This window comes from Grammomys surdaster, unplaced genomic scaffold (genome assembly GCF_004785775.1).
Source record: "Grammomys surdaster isolate TR1022 unplaced genomic scaffold, NIH_TR_1.0 62, whole genome shotgun sequence".
Classification (NCBI taxonomy): domain Eukaryota; kingdom Metazoa; phylum Chordata; class Mammalia; order Rodentia; family Muridae; genus Grammomys; species Grammomys surdaster.
This window is the reverse complement of record NW_021604564.1, coordinates 14,495,640-14,517,019: the sequence shown is the minus strand read 5'-3', so window position 1 is coordinate 14,517,019 and position 21,380 is coordinate 14,495,640. Positions and strand designations below refer to the sequence as shown.

Sequence of the window (21,380 nt, the reverse complement as noted above, 5' to 3'; positions counted from 1 at the left end):
TCCAGAGTTATTTGTGAAGAAAGCTCAAAGACTGAATGTCATCATTCTTTTCATACTATACTGCCACTTATTCTAATATGCGTGTGCTTTAGGAGCTGGGAGTCATTGTAACGCAGAGAGTCATGGAGGTAAATTCTTTACCTGTTTTGTTATGGTGCAGTGTTTTGGGAAAGATTCTTAATTATTTAAGAATTACAGAAGGTTTTCAAACTCTTTAAAATGCTGAATATCTTAGCAAGTATTTTCTAATTTTGTTTTATATTTGTATTATTTTACTTTAGAGTTAACTTTTGAAGTTTTTAAAAAGGGGATTGTAGAGTATATATTAAATAAACTTTGCTGTTTAATAGTATTCATGTTTAATTCCATAGGATCATTTCAGTGGACAATTTTAGAAGCTTTTCCAAGACTGAAGAAGGTCTGTCAACTCATTGCAAAAGTATTTTATCATTTCTCTACATCTTAATCTTACAGAAATGGCACATATCAAACAATCGAATAGGTAGTTAACTCTCTACACTAATTCTTAAAATATCCTGGGCTAAGAGTTGTAATGCCTTTACTCCTGTCAGATTAGTTTAAGAATATCCATACCCGCTGGTTGTGGTAGCACACGCCTTTAATCCCAGCACTTGGGAGGCAGAGGCAGGCGGATCTCTGAGTTCGAGGCCAGCCTGGTCTACAGAGTGAGTTCCAGGAGAGAAACCCTGTCTCGAACCCCCCCCCCCAAAAAAAAAAGACTATCCATATTCACTTGAGTTTACTGAGTCAGATGTGCTGGGGCAGGTGTCTGTAGAGAAGCCTTACAGCTGATTTCTGCATGGACCAGACATTGAGAGCTGTCTCCCAAGCACTTCTTGGTGCTCTACCTTTGAAAAGCACTTAAAATGAAGTTCTGAAATACAATTTTTTATCATTTACCCTGAGATTTTTAATCTGTTATTTGGTTAGAAATACTACCAAATTAAAAAAAAAATTAAGTCTGCATTTTCATTCACTATTTTGAATAACAATGAGATTGAGATATTGGGACATTGATTTCTTTGTTTCTTTTTGTCTTGAGACAGGTTTTATTATGTCTATGTTGAGATTGAATTTATTAAATAGCCCAGATTAGTATGGAATTTACAGTAACCTTGCTACCTCAGTTGTGTCCTGGGATTATAGCTGGGTCCCACCACTCTCTACAGTGATCTCTTGAGACATGATGTAGGCTTCTTTTGTCTTATTAAACCTCTGCCCTCACTTATTGACAAAAAGTTTTGCTATGTTTTAAGGATTTATCATATAAACATACTGCCTTCCAGACAATGTACAAAAATAAATGCCCACTTGCAGGAAGCTAGGAAGCCAAGAATGCTGAGTGGTGTCTCCCAGGAAGTTCAGAAAGGAGGTGTGAGCAGTCAAAAGTAATAGGTAGAGAAAGGGCCATTGTTCACCTGGGTAGACAAACAGAGTGACCGAGGGAAGTTACCCATGGCTGGCTGCAGGGGAGCTAGGCAGGATGTAGAAAGTATCCAATGAGAATGAAGTAACAGTCAGAAATGTCTAACCCAGCAGCCATGCTGACTTAATAAATAGTCCTTGCACAGCGTGACTTAGCTAGGCCACATTTATAGCCCATGTGGTCATATCCTACCAGAGTTGACTGCTAAAGGGCAGAAGTCAGACACCCAGGTTTGTAACATGATTCCATGCTGGCGACCTCAGCTGAGTTCCAGGAGAGAAGCAGTTCTTAGGCAGACTGTTGATCATAGTCTCAAGAATTAGTTCTGTAGAATGTTGCAATGGTAAGTAAGATCTACATGAAGAGGTCCTTTGGAATTGGCCGGGAAGTCAATGAGGAAAGTCAGGAGTTGTTTTAAGCAAAGGATCCGTCTCGGAACAATAAACATGAAGACATAGTGACACAGTTCCATACAGCAGTGTAAAACTGAGCTTGTGGAGATGAGCATTGTCAGGGGTTTTATATCCTTTTCTATACATTGTATTCTGGTCATGCCTTTCCCTTCCCCCAACTTCTCCCAGATCCTCCACAACTCCCCACCTATACCCAACTCCAGGCCCTTTCTTTCTCTCTCTTTAAAAAACAAACAAGCAAACAAACAAAATTAAAAACTCACATACAAAGTGAAACCAAAATATACAGCAAAAGATCAGTCAGACAGAAAATACCTGAAAAGGCAATTTAAGACAGTCTACAAAAATACCGTCAAGCTCTTCTGTGCTGGCCATACGGCATGAGGCCTAGCCTGAAGTGTGGCCCAGCTACACTCCGGAGATTCGAGAAACCAGTTTTTTCTTGGTTAGGAGTGGGAGCCTGTATCTACTTCCCTCTGTCAGTATTGGGACCTGTCTGACTTTAACTTATGCAGGCTCTGGGTGTGCTACTCTGTCTCTGAATTCTTGTTTATGTACCTGGGTCCTATTGTATCTGGAAGATACCATCCTCTTGGGGCCCCCATCCCCTCTGGCTCTTACAATCCTTCTGTCTTCTTCTACATGGCCCCCTGAGCCTTAACGGGAGGGTTTGGTGAAGATATCCCATTTAGGGCTATGCTCCAAAATCTCATTGTCCTGTTGTGGGTCTCTGTTAGTTTCCAGCTACTTCAAGAAGAAGCTTCTCTGATGATGGCCGAGTGGTATACGATACACTGATAAATGGGTGGTAGTAGAATGTTATTAGGAATCATTTTATTGCTATGTTTCTTTAACAGAACCATAATATTTGGGGTTTACCTTAGGCCCATGGCCTGTTTAGTCAGGTTCTTGGCCACTGAGTAGTGTCAGGCATAAATTACATCTTATGAAGTGGGTCTTAAATCAGTGGTTCACAACTTTCCTAATGCTATGATCCTTTAATACAGTTCCTCATGTTGTGACCCTCAACTATAAAATTATTTTGTTGCTACTTCATTCAATTTTGCTACTGCTATAAGTTATAACCTGTGGTTTTTGATGGTCTTAGGCAACCCCTGTGGAAGGATCGTTTGACCCCAAAGGGGTTGTAGCCCACAAGATGAGACCTGCCTTAAAATCAATCACAGTGATTGGTTTCTCGTCACACTGTGCTGCCATTGCACTAGCTTACTGTGCAGGCAGGCCACTGGTGGAGATCAAAGGTTTTGTAGCTATGTTGGTGATCACCTTTCTCCTCAGGTAGTGTGCAGAGTACCTTAAAGCCTCTATCTAGACACCAGCCAGGCTTCTCTGTTCCATGAGATGTGTGTTGCCCTTGCCAATAGGGTCTTACCATCAGTTTGTGGAGAGCAATCAATAGTCTTGGCAATAGTTTGAATTGTTCGAGGGTTTCCGTGGGGCCCTTTGGACAACACTGAATTAGATGGTACTCATTCCTGGCGCTGGAGGTCTCACTTGGTGATGTCTAGCTGGAGCATTGTCTCCTGACATCGGGGGTTGGGGGGAGCACATTAGATTTCTTTGACATACGTATGTTTTAGAAGCTTCTACGGTACTGGGTTTCCAAATGGTTCCAGAGTTGCTTGTCCCTGACCATACTCCCTTCTCGCTCCTCTCTTCCTCACCCCTTCCCATGTAGCCCTCTACTTCAGTCATGTTCTACACCCCCTTCTCTGATAGGGAGTTCTCTTCCCCTTTCCTTAGATCCCCTCCTCCCCCATGAGTCCCTACTAGGTACCTAACCTCTGGTTCTGTGGATTGTAGCATATATATCAAAGGCTTTAAAGCTAACGTTCACATAGTATCAGTCAGGGTTCTCCAGAAAAAACAAGTGATAGAGTGATTTTATGTGTACGTATATATGTATATAGGATTTGATTGGCTTATAAGCTTTGATCAAGAATGGCTATCTTGGAATCCCAGTACCAGTAAAGGCTCTAATACCGGTAAAGGAATGAAGTTGCCATCAAGAATGAGGGCAAGCAGGCAAAAAGCAAAAGCACTTTCTTCCTCATTCTTTATGTGAGCTGCCACTTGGTGGTGTAACCCAGGTTTAAGGTGGGTCTTCTGACTTGAGTGATCCGCTGGAGAGAAGCCCCTCATGGGTGTGTCCACCTGCGTGAGTTGTAGCTAACTCCAGATGTAGTCAGGTTGACCAGAATAGCAGTCATGACGTGTAAGATAAAACACACCCTGTTGGTCTTTTGGAAGTGTAAGTTAACGCACTCAGGATTTTTTTTTCTAGCTCATGAGAATTTCATAATTTTGTTTTTAACAGTTTTCATGGTTGAATAAATGTCTCTGTGGTAGAATATAGAATCCTTTGGGTGTATACCCAAAAGTTACCACTTGGTCTCGAGGTATATCCACAGCCTCCTGAGGAACCACCACACTGATTTCATAGGAACTGTAAAAAGGTTGCCCTTCCACCAGCAATAAGTGCCCCCCTCTGCCACATCCTCCTCAGGATGAGCTGCCATCCGTTTTATTGATCTTGCCTGTTCTGACTGCTGTAAGATGCAATCCCCAAAATTGTTGCAGTTTGCATCTCTCCAGTGACTAAGGGTGTTTAGACTTTCATTGTGTTTCTCAGCCATTGCTGGTTCATCTTATCGTCAGGTATTTTAAGAGTGTGCCACTTGATTTTGCTTTTAGAGTTGAAGCATTATTAGTATAATACAATCCATGACTATAAGCAGCTATATTTAAGCAGGCTCTTAAAAGACGATTGCTACAAGGAATATACAAGATGTATGTTATGAATTTATACAGCATAAGATGTACAGAGGGAGAGGACTTCTCCAGTCCTTACCTGCGGGTAAGTCTGGAGAAAAATCACTTCTTTGCCTACTCTCAGGCTCATCTTTTGGAAGAATGTTTTCTACCTTTTATTTCTCAGATTGAATCCAAATGTATGAAGGAGCCTAGATGATATAATAGCATCAGAATAAATGGGTCTGAGCATTCTGCTGGCCTCTGAGGCAGTAAATAATGGCCTGTCACATTGTGTCATCAAACTTTTCCTACCATTATCAGAACCAGTAGTTGTCCGATAAGCTGGCCTCACCTCAGTTAAGTGTAGACATGTTTCTCCATGGAGATGTGGGTGGTAGGAGCCCCCGATCGGTGCACATGCAGGTTGGTCACATACCTCCCACTGCAGGCTCAGGCAGCCTTACTGCTGGAGCTTCAGCCATCTTCTACACTTCCTCTCGGAAGGAAATAGGAGCATTTGGGCCCTCCTGTAGCATGCAGGAGTAGACGGAGAACTGAGAAAGCAAACTGCATTGCTAACGGATTTGAATGTGTAATCCTGAAAGGCCATCTCCTTCCAGAATCTGGTAGATTCTTACCAAGTATAGGATGGAATGCTTCCTCGAGGCAATGAAAAGCAGACTACAGCTACACTGAACAGCATGAGGTACGTTCATTAATACTGGATAAAGAAGAGCCAGACGCAGACAGGATATAAGCTCAGGATAGTCATTGTCTATGCAAGGAAGCTTTATTTTCTTGTTTTTGTAAATCTGTTAACACCTGTCTGGAATGCCTAAACGTCTATGTGGAATACTTTTTGACTTCTAAGCTTTGATGTCTCTCAAAATCCGCTGGAAATTTGCCAGCTGCAAAGCAAATCTGCCATAACATTTGGTTAAGATTTCTGTAGTGACTACTGTCTTTGAGTTTTGTGTTCGTTTTTCATTACAAAGAGAATTACTGTAGTTCTTTGGTTTGCTTCAGGGTTGATATTTTAGTCTCTGTGTTAAGAATCAGTTTTTTTCTCAACAAGAGGCAAGTACAGAAAATTTTATAATTTGATAAAAATAACTTGTTCTAATTTACAAAAGAAAAATTAGTCTACAAAATCTTAAGTCTCTCAAAGTGTTGAGACAAATGTGTGAAAATTGTTTTCAAGCTTGTTTCTTATAGACGTTCACCCACAGGAACAAGGGCAAAGCCTGCAGAAGATGATGGCATGTAAGTACCTCCGTAAGTCGGTGTCCAGTAATAATGCCTCTTAAGGCCGTTGGAGACTTCTGAAAGGAAGATGTGTTCATCCACCTCATACGGTTCCACATCTGTATTGTCTGGCTTTAGTCGGCCAGTCTTTATCAAATTTGAATATGCCTAGGATTTTTAGAAAAAAAAAAAGTCATTAAGAATAATTTATTCAGTTTACAGTGGTGGTTCACACATATTCAATGTAACTGTTATTTTGTAGATTAAAATAAATTACTCTTAATAACATTGCTGAGTTTTAGTATTATTCCAGATATTATAGATAAATTGTTATTTATACATAATGAAAGTATAATATTATAAAACCAGCTTTTAAGTTCTAACATATAAGGTATGTTTTTCATATGTACATCCTTTTGTGACTCTGAGTCAGTCCTCAGTAATACCTTGGTTGTGACCCATGGTCAGATTTTTCAAGTACTCTTAAGTACTTTAAAGAGGTAGTAGTGGGCAGAGTTGAAACCTCGTGTGTTGGCGCATGCCTGAGTGCTCAGCATGTAGCACTCCTGAGGCAGGAGGATGGTTGAGTTCAAGACCAGCTGAGCTGAATTACTCCTCTGTCAAATCTTATGATCAGTAGGAATGCACATCTCAAAACAAGCAAACCAGCAGCTCCATATGGAAGTTAGTTGCTGAATCCCTTGAAGTCTATATGGAAGTTTCGTTTTAAAAAGAATTCCACAGTGACCTATCCATTTTTTTTTAATTTGTAGAATTTTCTTTGTGTATCCCTATGGCTTCTTGGTGTGGATGCTAAGGGCATCTCATACACTTGTGAGCTGCGTTGTTAATAAAGTTGCCATTGTAGGGGGAAAAACAGGCAGAAATTGCAGTGAAGAGAGACTTCCAAGTTATGGCTCATTTTCTGTGGTAGCTTCCCAGTATCTTTGATTCCAGAGTCTGTATACAGCTTGTGCTGTGTGGGAGTTTCTCTGAGAACTATGGGTATTTTTGTAGGGAGGTATACATTTTATTTTTAGCCAATCCTTTTCTTCTTCTCTCTTTTCAAATGGAAGCTTTTTGTCACTATGCTTTCTGTCTCTATGATTCTCAGAAGCTCATGGAACTTTCTCCAAAACTGACCACATACTCAGACACAAAGCAGGTCTCAATAGATACTTGCTGGAAGTAACATCCTGCATCCTATCTCAGCACCACAGATTAAAACTAGATATTACAACAGAAAGTTTGCAAACTCTTGGAGATTGAACAACTTGCTACAAATAAAACATGGGTCAAAACAGAAATCAAAAAAGAAATTAAAACCTTTTTGCAATTGAATAAAATTGAAAACACAACATGCCCTATGATACAATGAAGACAGTTCTAAGAGACAAGTTCATAGCACAAAATTCCTACATCAGAAATTGGAGAGAACTATTTGTAACCTAATGGCACACCTGAAAGCTATAGACTTAAAAAAAAATCAGAAGGACTAAATAGCAGAAAATAATCAAACTCGGGGATGAAACCAATAAAATGTAGACAGCCAGTACAAAGGCTCAATGAGAAAGGGTGGGTCTTTAAGAAAATAAGATGGGCAAACCCTGATTCAAATTAACTAAAAGGTAGAGAGAGAAAATCCAAATTAATAAAATCAGATATGAAAAGGGGACCAACAGACTCTTGAGTAAATCCAGAGAATCGTAAGAACATACTTTAAAAATATGTGCTGCACCAAACTAGAACATCTAAAAGAAGTAGAAATTATACATACATACATACATACATACATACATGTGTGTGTATGTATTGTATATAATATATAAATTTATATATATTATATATATACATACACACACCAAGTAGAGATTATACATATATATGTATGTATTATATAATACATATGTTTATGCATATTATAAATATATTTTAAATTTATATATATTATAAATATATATATACACACACACCTAAGTGCTGCACAGCTAGTACAGTGTCTCTGCACACACACACACACACGCACACGCACACACACACACACACACACACACACGTAAGTGCTGCACAGCTAGTACAGTGTCTTCTACACACACACACACACACACACACCCCTAAGTGCTGCACAGCTGGTACAGTGTCTGACTCCTCAACTTGACACATTAGGAACTTTACAACAACTTAATTGTAATTGTTTTTTCATTTGGAGGAATTGGACATTTGTGTGGCTCAGTGAGCCTTAATACTTGTGTATGGCATCTGATCTGGCTTTAAATTAAAAACTACCCAGAGTATAGTGTGACTCCATTCTGATACCATTTATCAAATTAACTCACAGGGATCTGAGAAGAGCCCAACAAAGGCCAGAACTGAAGTCACTTACCACACAGGTATCCTCATCAAATTTGTTTCCCCAAATGTAGATATTGGACAGTACGAGGTTTGTTTTCATTGACTGGGAAAGTGCAACAAGTCCTTCTCCTTCTATCTTGTTGCTGACTACAGACAATCTGTAGGAAAACAGTAAGGAAGTTCTGAAGTCCCACAAAGAATGATTAAGTCAGTATCAACATTTATTATATCCATTTTACTAACATGTTTTAATGTGGTAATCCAAATAATTGGCTCTGTACGTTCTGTAATCCAAGGAACCTGTTTTCTTATTGCATGTGTCATGTACCTAGAAAAGGTACATACATTTTGAAATAGCACCTCTGTCTCTCTCTCTCTGCTTCTCTCTCTCTTTCTTTCTCTCTCTCTCTCTCTCTCTCTCTCTCTCTCTCTCTCTCTCTCTCTCATATATTTATGCACTCAGGAGGCAGAAGCAGCTGGGCCTTTGAGTGCAAGGACAGCCTGGTCTATAAAGTGACTTCCAGGACAGTTGGGTTACCCAGAGAGACCCTGTCTTAAACAAAAATAAGACCAAACAAAAAACAAGGTTTATTCATGTATTTGGGTGCTTTGTCTATATGTATGGATACACACCAGAAGAGGGCATTGGATCCTATTATAGATTCTTGTGAGCCACCATGTGGTTGCTGGGAACTGAACTCGGGGCCTCTGTAAGAGCAGCCAATGCTCTTAACCACTGAGCCATCTCTCCAGCCCCTATTTGGTAAATGTTTGAGAGTAGATTACAAATATAAGTATTGTGTTAAGTGCTTATGAATTTCTTGTTAAGAGTTTGGGATAAATAAGTTTTGGGGACTGGAGAGATGGCTCAGCAGTTAAGAGCAGTTGCAACTCTTGCAGATGACCCAAGTTCTGTTTACAGCACCCACTGATCTAACCACCATCTTTAACTCCAGTTCAAGGAGATCTGATTCCCTCTTCTGGAATCTGTGGACACACATTCAGTGCATGTACAAACAAGTAAATATACATAGGCATAAATGAGAAATAAAGATTTTTCTATGAACTTGAATACACAAATATCCTATTAGATTCACCCCAATTTTTAAAAGATACAACTTAGAATTTTATAGTTATTTTGATTGAGTATAAAAAAAGCCATACTAACGCTTTAAGACTCCTGTTGTGGGAAGTTAGAGTTTCACTGAGATACTTTGCTCCTGCATTTTCTATTCTGTTAAAAGAAAGATCTAGTACTTCCAGAGTAGAATTGCTTTTTAGAACATCAGCCAAAAACACCATTCCATCACGAGTTATTTTATTGCTGGGGAGGAAGCATATTTAGCAATATTTTAAAAACACAAAATGTTATTCTCACATTCATAAGGTATTTGAAAACATTTAGTAAGCTTTCTATTTTAGTTTGCTCAACTTCCAAAGATGAAAATTCACCATGAAATAGTGCTTCCATCTGGTTGGTAATCACGTTATTACAGATATATTACAGTGTAAACTAACCTAATAAATCATATATCTTATGATAAAAGTTCATCAACATCAGTTATAATTTCCAGTTACTGAAAATAATGTCTAATAAACATGTCTTACATACTGTGTCTCTGCATGATTGTGTAAATTATCACTTACCAGCTGACATCAAGGTAGCGTAGGCTACTGTTCAAATATAGTGCATTGCATAACTGTTGTATACCATAATTTTTCATACCATGTTTGCACATATGTAGTTCAACAAGGACGTGATTTTGTTTCAACATGTGGCCAATGTGGACTGTAGACTCTTCCTAAAAAATAGATAAAACTCTTGTTTCTGAGTTTGAAGTATTACACTTCCATTTTAAAAGCATACATTTTCTTAAAGTTGGTACAGGGTCTCTCATTACGTAGCTCAGGCTGGCCTCAATCTTGACTCAGTTGCCCCAGCCTCCAGAGGGCAGATATTACAGGCCTTAAATTAGCTTGTTAGAAATATTATATTAAGACTCTTAGTCTAGGGCTGGAGATATGACTTACTGTGTAGTGAGGACCTGAGTTCAAATTCCCCCTGTCCATTTGGAAGCCAGGCACATATTCCTGGAACTTTATTGTTGGCTGTTCAGTCAGATCTTGGGAGCTCATGTCCCAAGGTTAATACAAACAGTGAACTTTATGTTCAGTGAGAGGCCCGTCTGAAGGCATTAATGCAGAGTTATGAAGCCCTCTGACTGCTTCCACTGATCTCTGCATGCTCCCTCATAGGCACACACACATGTATATGCATACACCACAGACACACACGCACCCCACAAACAACAAAAAAGACTACCATTTTGCATTTGGCATACCTTTTTTAAAATAACAAAGCCATCATCACTGCCCCAAATCATATGATTGTGTGTGTGTGTGTGTGTGTGTGTGTGTGTGTGTGTATGTGTGTGTGTCTTTGTCTGTGTCTGTCTGTGTCTGTGTGTGTAACAAGGAAGTAGACTGGGTCTCACCATGAAGCCTAGACTGGCCTGGGAACTCAACATCCTACCTCAGCCACTATACCACCATGTGGAGGATATGTACAAATGAAATAAAGACCTTCTTAGAAACAGCGGGAACTTGTAAAACTCTGTAACTAAGTGACTTTTAAAAAGAAGATAGATAATTTGATTTACAGTGACAATAATCAGTTACTTTTAAAAGGAAAACCAGCGAACTTGTGTTCTCTCAGTATGCCCTTGTCACTTATCATCCTGATGGCTTAAGAACAAAGACATTTCCCACTCTTGAGTCTGTTTTGAAACCTTCGGCTCTGCTTTATTGGACTCCCTCTCTTTTAAAGTGATTTCAAGTTCCTGAATATGTTGTGCTTCCTGATCTTGAGCGTAATAGTCCAGCTGCTCTTAGGCAAAAGGTATGCATGGACACGTATATTTTTTTCCCCTCAATGATAATTTACAGTCCAAGGAAGGCTACATTTTTATAAAAATCAAAGCATAAGTGGGGCAAAGCAGTTTGGTTAAGAAGTCCCTGTAACATTCTTAGTGATGAACAAACCACCATATTTTGCTTGCTTTAAAAAAAAATTAGACTTAATGTATTTATGTGTCTACATGTTATCCCCAGGGAGGGGAGTTGGCTGTGAGCTGCCACGTGGGTGCAGGAAACTAAACCTGGGTCCTCTGGACAGGTAACCAGTGCTTGTAGCCACAGAGCCATCTCTCCAGCCCCACTAAATGTTGTTTTTAAAATATATTTATTTAAAGATCTTGGGTAATTTGTTGGACTCTCAGATTAATAGACATAAAACAATATGACCAAAAAAATGCCAAAAGTTTTGGTTACATACAGAGTTCAAAAGAAGAGTTGTATATAGGCAAAAAAAAGTGCACTTCCAAATAAGAAAAATGGCACTTTAAAATATGGTTACTTCTCAGTTAAATGATGGAAGAACACTGGGGCAGATAGTTTTTAATTATAGACAGCACTTGAACTTTAAGAGAGCTCAAAATTTATTTGAACAGTGAACCTGTAAGTTCATTGTTCAAACTAGATACCCTGAACCTTTTTTTTTCTTTTCTCCTCTTGTTAGACCTGTATAGAATGAGTTCATTATGTATGTATGTATGTATGTGTGTATGTATGTATGTATGTATGTATGTATGTATGTATAACTGGGAATCGGGGGTATGTGTGTGTGTGCACATGCTACAATGCGCATATGGCAGTCAGAGGACAGTATACAGAAATTAGTTCTATTCTTCCACCATATGGACCCAGAAATTTAACTCAGGTCATTGGGAGCTTGGCAGCAGGAGCTTTCTTAACACTGAGCTCCTAACCTAAGTTCTTATTTTTTAAGGAGAAGAATCCCCCACAAACAAATGTGAAAAAAGCAGCCACATTTTCATCTGCCTCCAACAAGAACCTTAATCTACAGAAGGGATCAAGTTCAAACTTCCCAGACTGCTATGCATGCAGAGATGTAATGCTTCAGTCACGTCAGTGTAACAGATGAGTAAATCAGCTGATATTGGGCTTATACCATGGCCTAGGGAACTTTAAGCACACATGCTTTCTTTTGTCTGACTTTACACAGTTTACACAAAACATGAGTTTCATAAACTTGCAGCTTAAGTAACAGCAGCTAAAAGCATGCAAGTCACTAAGAAGTAACAGTTATACTTTTCCTTTAATACTTTTGACTTAACACGACGCAGTTTTACAGGATTAGGATAACTCTAAGAATGCAGTGTATTCTTGCACCATAAACTCCTATAGGACCTTAGTCTTAGTGTCATGGACATTGAATACAGACCTGTTCTCCATACAGTATAGGTCGGTTCAGGTTTATTCCCTTGATTCCTTTGTTTTGAGTTAGTACTGTAGCAAATGCTATCACACTTTGCAGCCCCTACAAACAGGTAAATCCATTAATGAAGTTGACAGTGTGTTAATCTTACTTTACAAATTCAAGATAAATAACTGAGTTCTGATAAAATTATTTGTACAGAAGTTAAAACATCTCTTTCCAGAAGTGAACTGTTACTATGGGTCTGCGTAGGAGTTTCTAAACATTTCAACAGGTGTTTCCTAGGGGTGGCTCTGGACTTGTTCCTGAGTCCTTTAGGTTTTCCCAAACGAACAGACAGAACCACCCGCGGATTCCAGCAAAGTCTCACATGCTTGTGTCCTGTGCAATCAGTCTTCTATACTTGGCTTGACCCTTTTCTCATACAATACACCCTGACCATGGGTTCCCCTCTCCACCCCTCCCAGTTTCCCTCCACCTCCTGTCTCCCCCAGATTCACTCCTCCATTTCCTTTCAGAGAAGAGCAGTGTGTGCTACTGAGATTGTTGAACACATTTTCCACAGCTCCTTCAGGACTCTCCCGACACCTGATTGGAGGGCCTCTCCTCCCTCCTCTTTGTGATAGACACCACTGAATACACACCCAGCCTGTTATGCTAGTAAATGGCTTTCTCTTGTTGCTTCTCATCCAGTTGATCATTAAGTCTGAACACTTTCTGTCTCCAAAAGGTGGCTCCAATTAGTTCAACTGAATGTTTCTGTGGCTGTTACTCCTGTCTAAGCCCTCCTCACCTCAAACCTAGATGCCAGCAGCAGGTATCCGAGAGGCCTGTTGGCTTCTGCTTGCTGCCCTCCACTTCGAATAAACTAACGATCTTTTAAAAGTATCGATCAGATCCAAGTTCCCTGAACTTTAAGCTTTTTCATGATTAGTATTTGTATCAAATTCCTCCTCTTCTCTGCCCCATGATCTGTCCCATAACCTTGCCGTGAACCTCAGTTCCTGGGCACTCTAATTCTGGTCACACAGTCTCTTCCCTGTGGCTTGCCATAGCTTACCATGAAAGAAGTTTACTACTGTCTTACTGTTTAATTAATACCATCCTGCTAGTTTGGGTCATACCTTTTGCATTACTGAGGATTGCATTCTTGGGCGTACTAGGCATGGACTCGCACTCAGCTGTATCTCTAGCCCATTTTAATTTTTCTTTTATTTTTAGACAAAGTCCTGCTAAGTTGTCCAGATTAGTTTTTAATTCATTCTGTAACCCCCAGACTTTCTGAAGCCTAATTACTATCTCCTGCCCAACATCAGAGTAATTGGTTTTCTTTAAAGCACTTTTCTCTGTTGATTGTCATTTCCCCAAGTAAACTACAAAGCGTGAGGGCTGAGGCCATCTCAGATTTACTGTTGCAACCTTGAAGTGTCTTGCAAGTGATTGCTGTCAATAAGCAATAAGCATGACTCAGTGCTACCCAAAGCTGTAAGGGCTACAGCTTTCTTTTTAAGAAGTCCTTCCAAACCACTGCAGGTTTTGTGTCCTACGGATTTGATTAATCTGAGGTTGTACAACAGATTTAAAGGTCTCAATGCTTGAAGGCATGATCAAGGAAGTGAGATTTAGAGTTTGAAGACATGAAAAACAAATGCAGATCTCCTCATCTGGTGGATGGAGGCTCCTGGCAGCTTTCAGAATCAACACAACTTTCATGGTGCAACATACAAACTGAAAATAGGAATTTATATTAGTACTGACGGGGTAGTGTTAGTTTAATGTAAATGAGCATGATCTTTCTGTAAAGTCAGCACAAGTTCAGATAAATTATGCATAGGGTTTAGAAATGTCCTTAGTATGCTGGTTATCTAATATTGTTTACTAAAACATTATGATTTTATGTGTACAAGTGTCTTGCCTACATGTATGTCTGTGCACCACATGAATATAGAGGCCAGAAGGGGGCACCAGATGCCCTAAAACTGGAGTTACAGATGGTTGTGAGTGGCCACATGGGTGCTGGTAACCAAACCAGGACCCTCTATAAGAGCAGTAAATGAGTTTTAACTGCTGGGCCATCTCTACCGTCCCTGTAATCTGATTTTGTTAACAGTCTATATTATTATGTGAACAGAAAATTTCATTCCCACCGGGGCAGAGGAACCATGACTAAATTGTCCTGTTGGAGTAGCAGCCTGAGTGTGCAGTCCCAGCACTTGGGAGATGGAGAATTGTAGGTTCAAGCTTGGGCTACAGGCCACAACCTCTGCTCGAAACAAACAGCAAACCTCCTCCCCAGCTGCTGGCCTTCGTGTGGCCTCTGTGTGGCCTTCTGGGAGAGTGCCTACCGCTCAGGTGGTTTTCCTCTTAACCAACTTACCAGGTCACAGTCGCCCAGATCCAGTTTCTCCAGGGATGAGTTCATTTGCAGCATTGCAGCAAAAAGCATGCCGCCTGTATTCTCAATCTTGTTTCCAGTCATTCTCAAATATTTAAGAGTTTTGTTTTTCTGGAAAAGAAAAAAAGAATCAAACAAGCAGTTTTATTGCTTAAACTAGAATCCATGAAAACTCTCCCTCAATTAAATGAGCCATAAGGTTGTATTACTATTTGCAAACTCAGTTTTATATAGAAAGAGCAAGATATATTCTATAAAAGTAACACCCAATTTCTCATAATAGCAAAATCTTTTAATAAAAAGAATGACCAAGAAACAAATACCCAGGAAGTAAGGGAGATTTTTAGTATGTTTTCATTGGAAATTTTGTAAATCCATCTCATAAGAAAGATACATTACTGAGGTGAAGTGCACAGGGCAAGAGCTGACTGTTCTAAAGTGTTCAGTGGCATTTACTTCCTTCCGCTAGTTCCAAAATACATCCCATCATCCCAAAAGCCTCGTATGCAGCTGTCATTCCCTAGTCGCACAGTACTTGTGTATGTGTGCATGCACGCATGTGGGTGGGTGGGTGGGTGTGTATGTGTGTGTATATGTGTGCACGTGTGGGGGTGGGTGGGTGTGTATGTGTGTGTATGTGTGTGTGTGCACACACGTGTGTGTGTGGGGGGGGTGTATGTGTGTGCATGTGTGTGCATGTGTGTGTGTGCACATGCATGTTTACATGCATGTGTGGTGGGGATCAAAGCCAGGGCCTCGCATGTGCCAGGCAAGTGTCCTGTCGTTAAGCTACATCCCCAATTCTCACTTAATTTTTTCATTTATTTTTATTTTATGTATATGGGTGTTTTCCTTCTTGTATGTACCATGCACATGCCTGGAGTCCATGGAGTCCAATAGAGGGTGTTGGATGCCCTGGAACTAGAGTTAAAGCCAGTTAGGAGCTGCTATGTGGGCGCTAGGAACGGAGCCCAGGTCCTCTGCAAGAGCAGCAAATGCTGGAAAGGTAAATGTAAAATTAAAACAAATAGATCTTAAAAGCAAAAAGCCAACTGTTGTCCGAAAGCCTTAACACCTTATTAGTAGAGGCACATGACCAAACAGGATCTAAGAAGAAAGTAGCCACTGAACTTGAGGAGTACACTTGTATACTTGCATCTGAAACATTACTCTTCAAGTTAAACTTACATGACAGAATACATAATAAAGGGAGTGCTCCACCCAGAAGATCATGATTGCTAGTATATCAAACATTGGGGCCAGTCTGGGTTACATGAGTCCCTGTCTCAAAAAACACATTTTTTTCACAGACATCCACAAGCATCTATCTTCTCGAAGCTGCAGAACACACAGTCCTCTCCACAGCTTACATAAGACTGTGTGGAAGAAAGAAATCACATTTTAGTCACAAAGTCACTCTCTATTTTTAAAAATTGAACTAGTTTCTTGTATCTTATTAGACCATAATGGAGCGAGGTGACACTCAGTAACTGATAGAGATGGAAAGGTATATTAATTAAGACAGAAAATGAAATCCAAGATTCTGATTGTGGTCACATATTCCAACAAATTGGAAAATCTGGAAGAAATTAATATGTTCCTAGGCACATGTGAACCACCAAAATAAATCAAGAGGCTATAAAGAAAAAGAAACAGGTACAATTGTTACTCTGACATGACCTTATACTATGGACAGAGAGTCCTAAGTAGGTCACTCCCAAAACACCTGTTCAAAGTGAGATGTTCAAAGGCAGCAAAATTCAAGCTTCTCCTACAATCAATTCTATTTTTATATTCAAGAAGTGAAATACCCCAAAGTAATGTTAAGAAAATAATTCTGCAGGATGCAGGTGGCATGTGCCTTTAATCCCAGCACTCAGGAGGCAGAGGGCAGGCAGATCTCTGAATTTGAGGTCAGCTTGGTCTACAGAGCCAGTTTAGGACAGTGAGGGTTTTGCCCTCTCCCCCCAAACTTTCTCATATACCCCCTCTTTGATTTCTTTCCCAACTGATGTTTTGGAAAAGGTGCCAAGACAATTGAATGGAGGAAGGAATAGTTTCTTAATGTATCCCCTTGAGATAATTGGATATCCACATATAAAAGAATATTTCTTAATGAATACAAAAATTAAGTCATAATAAATGAATAAAAGAAAACTCTTAGAATAATTACCAACTAAATAAATGTGAGCTTTGTCAAAATCCAAAAGTTTTGTTTCAAAGAAGATCAAGAAAGTGAGAGGAAATATTTTGAAATCATTAAGTCTGATAGGATCTTGTATCTGGAATATATGAAGAATGCTCAAAACTCCAAAAGACAACCATCCAGGCATACTGTGTGCCACCTAAGCCCCATGTGCTTAGAAAACTCAAGCCAATGGATCACCTGAGTTCAGAGGTTCAAGACTAACCTGAGCAAGATGGTGAGACATCCTCTCAAAACAGATGAAACCCAGGCTTTAAAAGGGCAGATGATTTGAATAAAGGTTTCTCCAAAGGAAGAACAAGCAATGCTAAGTCCATTATTGATTAGAAACGCCTCCTCACACATGCTCAGATGGTGAGGACCAAGATGGCAGGGACAGTTCTACCAAGGATGGTAGGACCTACAACACTCACGTGGCTGAAAGAATTGTTAGAAGGTGAAGCTACTTTGGAAAACAGTTTGGCAGTTCCTCAAAATGTTTTACAGAGCTATCACAAGGTCCAGCAATTCCACTCGTGTGTGTGTGTGTGTGTGTGTGTGTGTGTGTGTGTGTACCTTCCACCAATCAAAAATATTTGTTCATATAGGAACATGGAGATGCACAGAAGCATTATTCATAATACCTAAAAGTAAAACCTCAAATGTCTATCAACTGATGGATAAGCACAATGTGATCTATCCACAGAACGGAATATTATTGAACATTAGAATGTGTTATGGGGCTGGAGAGATGGCTCAGCAGTGAAGACATGGGCTGCTGGTCCAGAGGACCTAAGTTTGATTACCCAAGTAGTAGTTCACAACTAGCCATAACTCCAATACTGAGGAATCTCACACCCTCTTCTGGCCCCCTGATGTACCAGACAAGCATACGGTACACAGACATGCATGCAGATAAAACACTCCTACACATATAATCTAAGTATCTCATAACACTGATGAACCTTGAATATCTTAAGCCATGCATTGCATGATTCTGTTTAAATTATCAGTGGTTGCAGAGGCTAGGGAGTAGAGAGGAGGCTTCACTAACAAGTACAGGGATGTTCTTCGGAGGTTATAAGAACGTCCTATAAAAAGGGGTGGGGGATAGCTTGCTAGATAAAAGCACCGCTCTGCACACATAAGCATTTGAGTTCAAATCCTGAGCACCCAGGTAAAAAGCCAAGCAGGGCTGCCCATGCCTGTAACTCCTCCAGCAACAGGTCTGGACCACTGCCCTTCCAACTCTGTTCCCTCTGACAATTACGGCCAATTTCATGGGCTGGCTCCTCTTCCTACTTGCATCTTTCCTTGAAAAACATCCCATGCTTCTGGTATCTCCAGTATCTTGGCTTTCAATTACCAATGAGACTTCATTCCTTATACATCTGTCGTGCACAGCTCAGAAGCCCCATGCAAGGACCTGACTCTGCTGCACCTTGTATGGCCTTAGCACTATCTGGAACCTTGGTACAAGTCTCTACAAACCTCTCACACTTGTACCACACATGCCTGTAAAACCTGCACTTCATGGAAGACGCCCCTGAGGTTTGCTGCCAGCTCGTGAGGTAGCCTGACATCCATGGACCGCAGCAGCCTCTGCATGGCTTCATTGTTGAAGCTGTCTAGAATGACCTTAGCTACCCCTATTTCCAGCAGGTACCCTGAAGGCTATATTTTTTTCAGAAAATTGACTTTGAGATGAATTTGCATAGCTACATCCTGGAGTTCTCCACCTGACAGTCTTGCATCCAAGGCACTTTTTCTACTGTTTGGTTTCCCTTTCCATGGTAATAGCTACAGATGCTCTCTGTCAGCACACACCTGCTCTGAGCTCTAGCCATACCTACCTCTGGTCCCTCCCAGGCTGTGGGTCATTCATTTATTCCCATTTTCTTTCACTGTAAATCTGACTAAGGACACTGACTGAGCAGGAACTGTTTTACAGCCTGGATGCTATGTTGTCTTGAAATTGCCTTGACCAAGCAACTTTGAATTCAGCCTCACTTGAAATTTTAGGATATAGAAGACAACTAGATTCTTCTCCAGACTGTAACACAAGCACCCTCCAGCACAGTTCCTGGTAGAGTCTGTCTGCTCTGAAGCCTCACCAGCCCTGTCTCTTCTGCTCTCATTGCTTTTCTTTTTTTAAATTTTATTTTTATTTTATAGTTTTGCCCATGTGTATTTCTGTGCAGCAGTTGAGTGTGTGTGTATGTGTGTGTATGTGTGTGTATGTGTGTGTGTGCGCGCGCGCGCAGGTGGGCGCACGTACGTGGACATGGGGGCACATGTGTAATATTTGCATGAGTATAGGTGTGTGTACCTGCCATGGCAAACATGTTGAAGGCAGAGGACAACTAACTCTGAGGAACTGGTTCTCATCTTCTATCCTGAAGTCCAGAGAATAAGCTCAGGTCACCAGGCTTGCACACCAAGTACTTTTACTCGCTGATCCATCTCAACGTCCACATTTCTATTAGCACTGTGGGCTTCCAAACTTAACACAATGGCTCATCAGACCCTACTCTAGGGACTCTCCTAGCTCATGGTTCTAAATGCTTTTACATTCTTTCCATAGGATGGCCTACAGACTATATAGGGGTTTTTTGTTGTTGTTTTGTTTTTGTTTTTTACAATAACATTCTCAGTAGCATTTTCTGTATTGTTTACATCTCTTCTCTTCTTGCTGTGACTAAATATTCTGCCAAGAAGCAACGTAAGAGGAGGAGCTGGTTGTCTTTGGTTTACAGAGCAGGAAACACAGTCTGTCGTGGTGGCAAAGACGTGGCAAGTGACAGGAGGGGTGAAAGATGACTTGGTCGGATTTTACCACAGCCAGTATCAGAGAGGGGGGGGCACTCCTTTAGAGACAAGGTCTCATATATGTCTCTTGGACTTGACTTGAACTCCTGCCTCTTCCTCACAAGGGTGCACCACCAGAATCCGGCAAAGCTGGTTAGCAATTTTTTTTTTCAATGAGTCCAAAGTTCTCAAGTAGTAGCTATGCTTTTATAAACTGAAACACATTAAAACTATATATTTAAGGGGCTGGAGAAATGGCTCACTGGTCAAGAGCAATTGCTGCTCTTCCAAAAGACCTGGTTTGTTTCCCAGCATTTCCATGGTGGTTGACAGTCAGTCATCCAGTTCCCGGAGATATAATGCCCTCTTCTGACTTCTACAGGCAAAACACTCATACACATAGAAACTAATAATGCAGGGCTAGAGAGATGGCTCAGCAGTTAAAAGAACTGCTCTTCCACGGTACCCAGGTTCAATTCCCAGACCCACATGGCAGCTCACAATCATGTGTAACTTTAGTAACTGCAGAGTATCTGACTCTGTCTTCTGGCTTCCGCAGGTACTAGGCATATAGGCAGGTTTTACAGATATATATGCAGGCAAGACACCCATATACATTATACAGTCACACACACACACAAAGTGCATAGAGGCAGACAAAAAAATTGAAATAATGTGGGGGAATCTATGATCAGGATGTAAAGTGAATAAACAAATTAATGGGAAAAACTGAAATAATATAAGCTTATATGAACTTTGGTTATGTTGTTCCCAAACAACTAGAAGTTAAACTTCACCACTTTCACTACTTTGAGATATATAAATGCTTACATGTAGTGCTTTGGCAATCAGTTCTCCACCTTCGGGTCCAATATCATTAAACATAAGGTTTAAGTAAGTGATATTTGGTTGTTTCTAAAATAAGGAGAGAAAGAAGCTATTATGTCTGTATTTACCAGAACCAATCAACCTATGCACACTACTTAATTAAACGTGCTAACAGAATTCTAACAAAGGCAATCTCCATTTAAGAGAAATCAGAGTCGCCTTTCTCTTCCAAACACTGCAATTGTAGTATCATTGAAAGAAAAAGACTCAGTTCAGTTTTACCAATAATCGGATGCGTGAACATCTTTGCATATTTAACGGTGGCATGCAGATTTGCAAAAGACAACTCAGGAGGTACAGGTATCCCCTCTCCAAATACAAGTGGGTCTCGTGTATTTGGAGCGTTAGACACACAGCGCATAAACCCTTTCTGTTTTCCATACTTGGAGTTTGGCTATGTGCCATTTGTCTACGTGGTCTTGACTCTCAACAGAACGGAGGGTAAGAACACTTGCTGGCAGCAATGTAATACCTGAAGAAGTTTTGCAGCATAGTAGGCACCGACGTCGCCTATGAGGTTATACCTCACGTCCACACCTGAAACACACAGGCGAAAAGAAACTGATATTCCACCC

At 40.3% G+C, this 21,380-nt stretch overlaps 1 protein-coding gene across 1 annotated transcript in view; it reads right to left on the bottom strand.

Annotated features, from left to right (window-relative positions):
* Positions 1-5,406: 5,406 nt before the first annotated feature.
* The window catches only part of Lrrc34 (leucine rich repeat containing 34), a 20,986-nt gene continuing 5,012 nt past the window's right edge, over positions 5,407-21,380 (bottom strand). Inside the window, exons 4-11 of the mRNA XM_028764315.1 lie at positions 21,278-21,342; positions 20,749-20,832; positions 14,907-15,035; positions 12,536-12,631; positions 9,880-10,034; positions 9,401-9,556; positions 8,264-8,390; positions 5,407-6,048 (exon numbers count right to left, since the gene is read on the bottom strand). Of these exons, the coding sequence (XP_028620148.1) occupies positions 5,845-6,048; positions 8,264-8,390; positions 9,401-9,556; positions 9,880-10,034; positions 12,536-12,631; positions 14,907-15,035; positions 20,749-20,832; positions 21,278-21,342 (1,016 nt within the window). The 3' untranslated portion in view covers positions 5,407-5,844. The remainder of the gene's footprint in view (positions 6,049-8,263; positions 8,391-9,400; positions 9,557-9,879; positions 10,035-12,535; positions 12,632-14,906; positions 15,036-20,748; positions 20,833-21,277; positions 21,343-21,380) is intronic.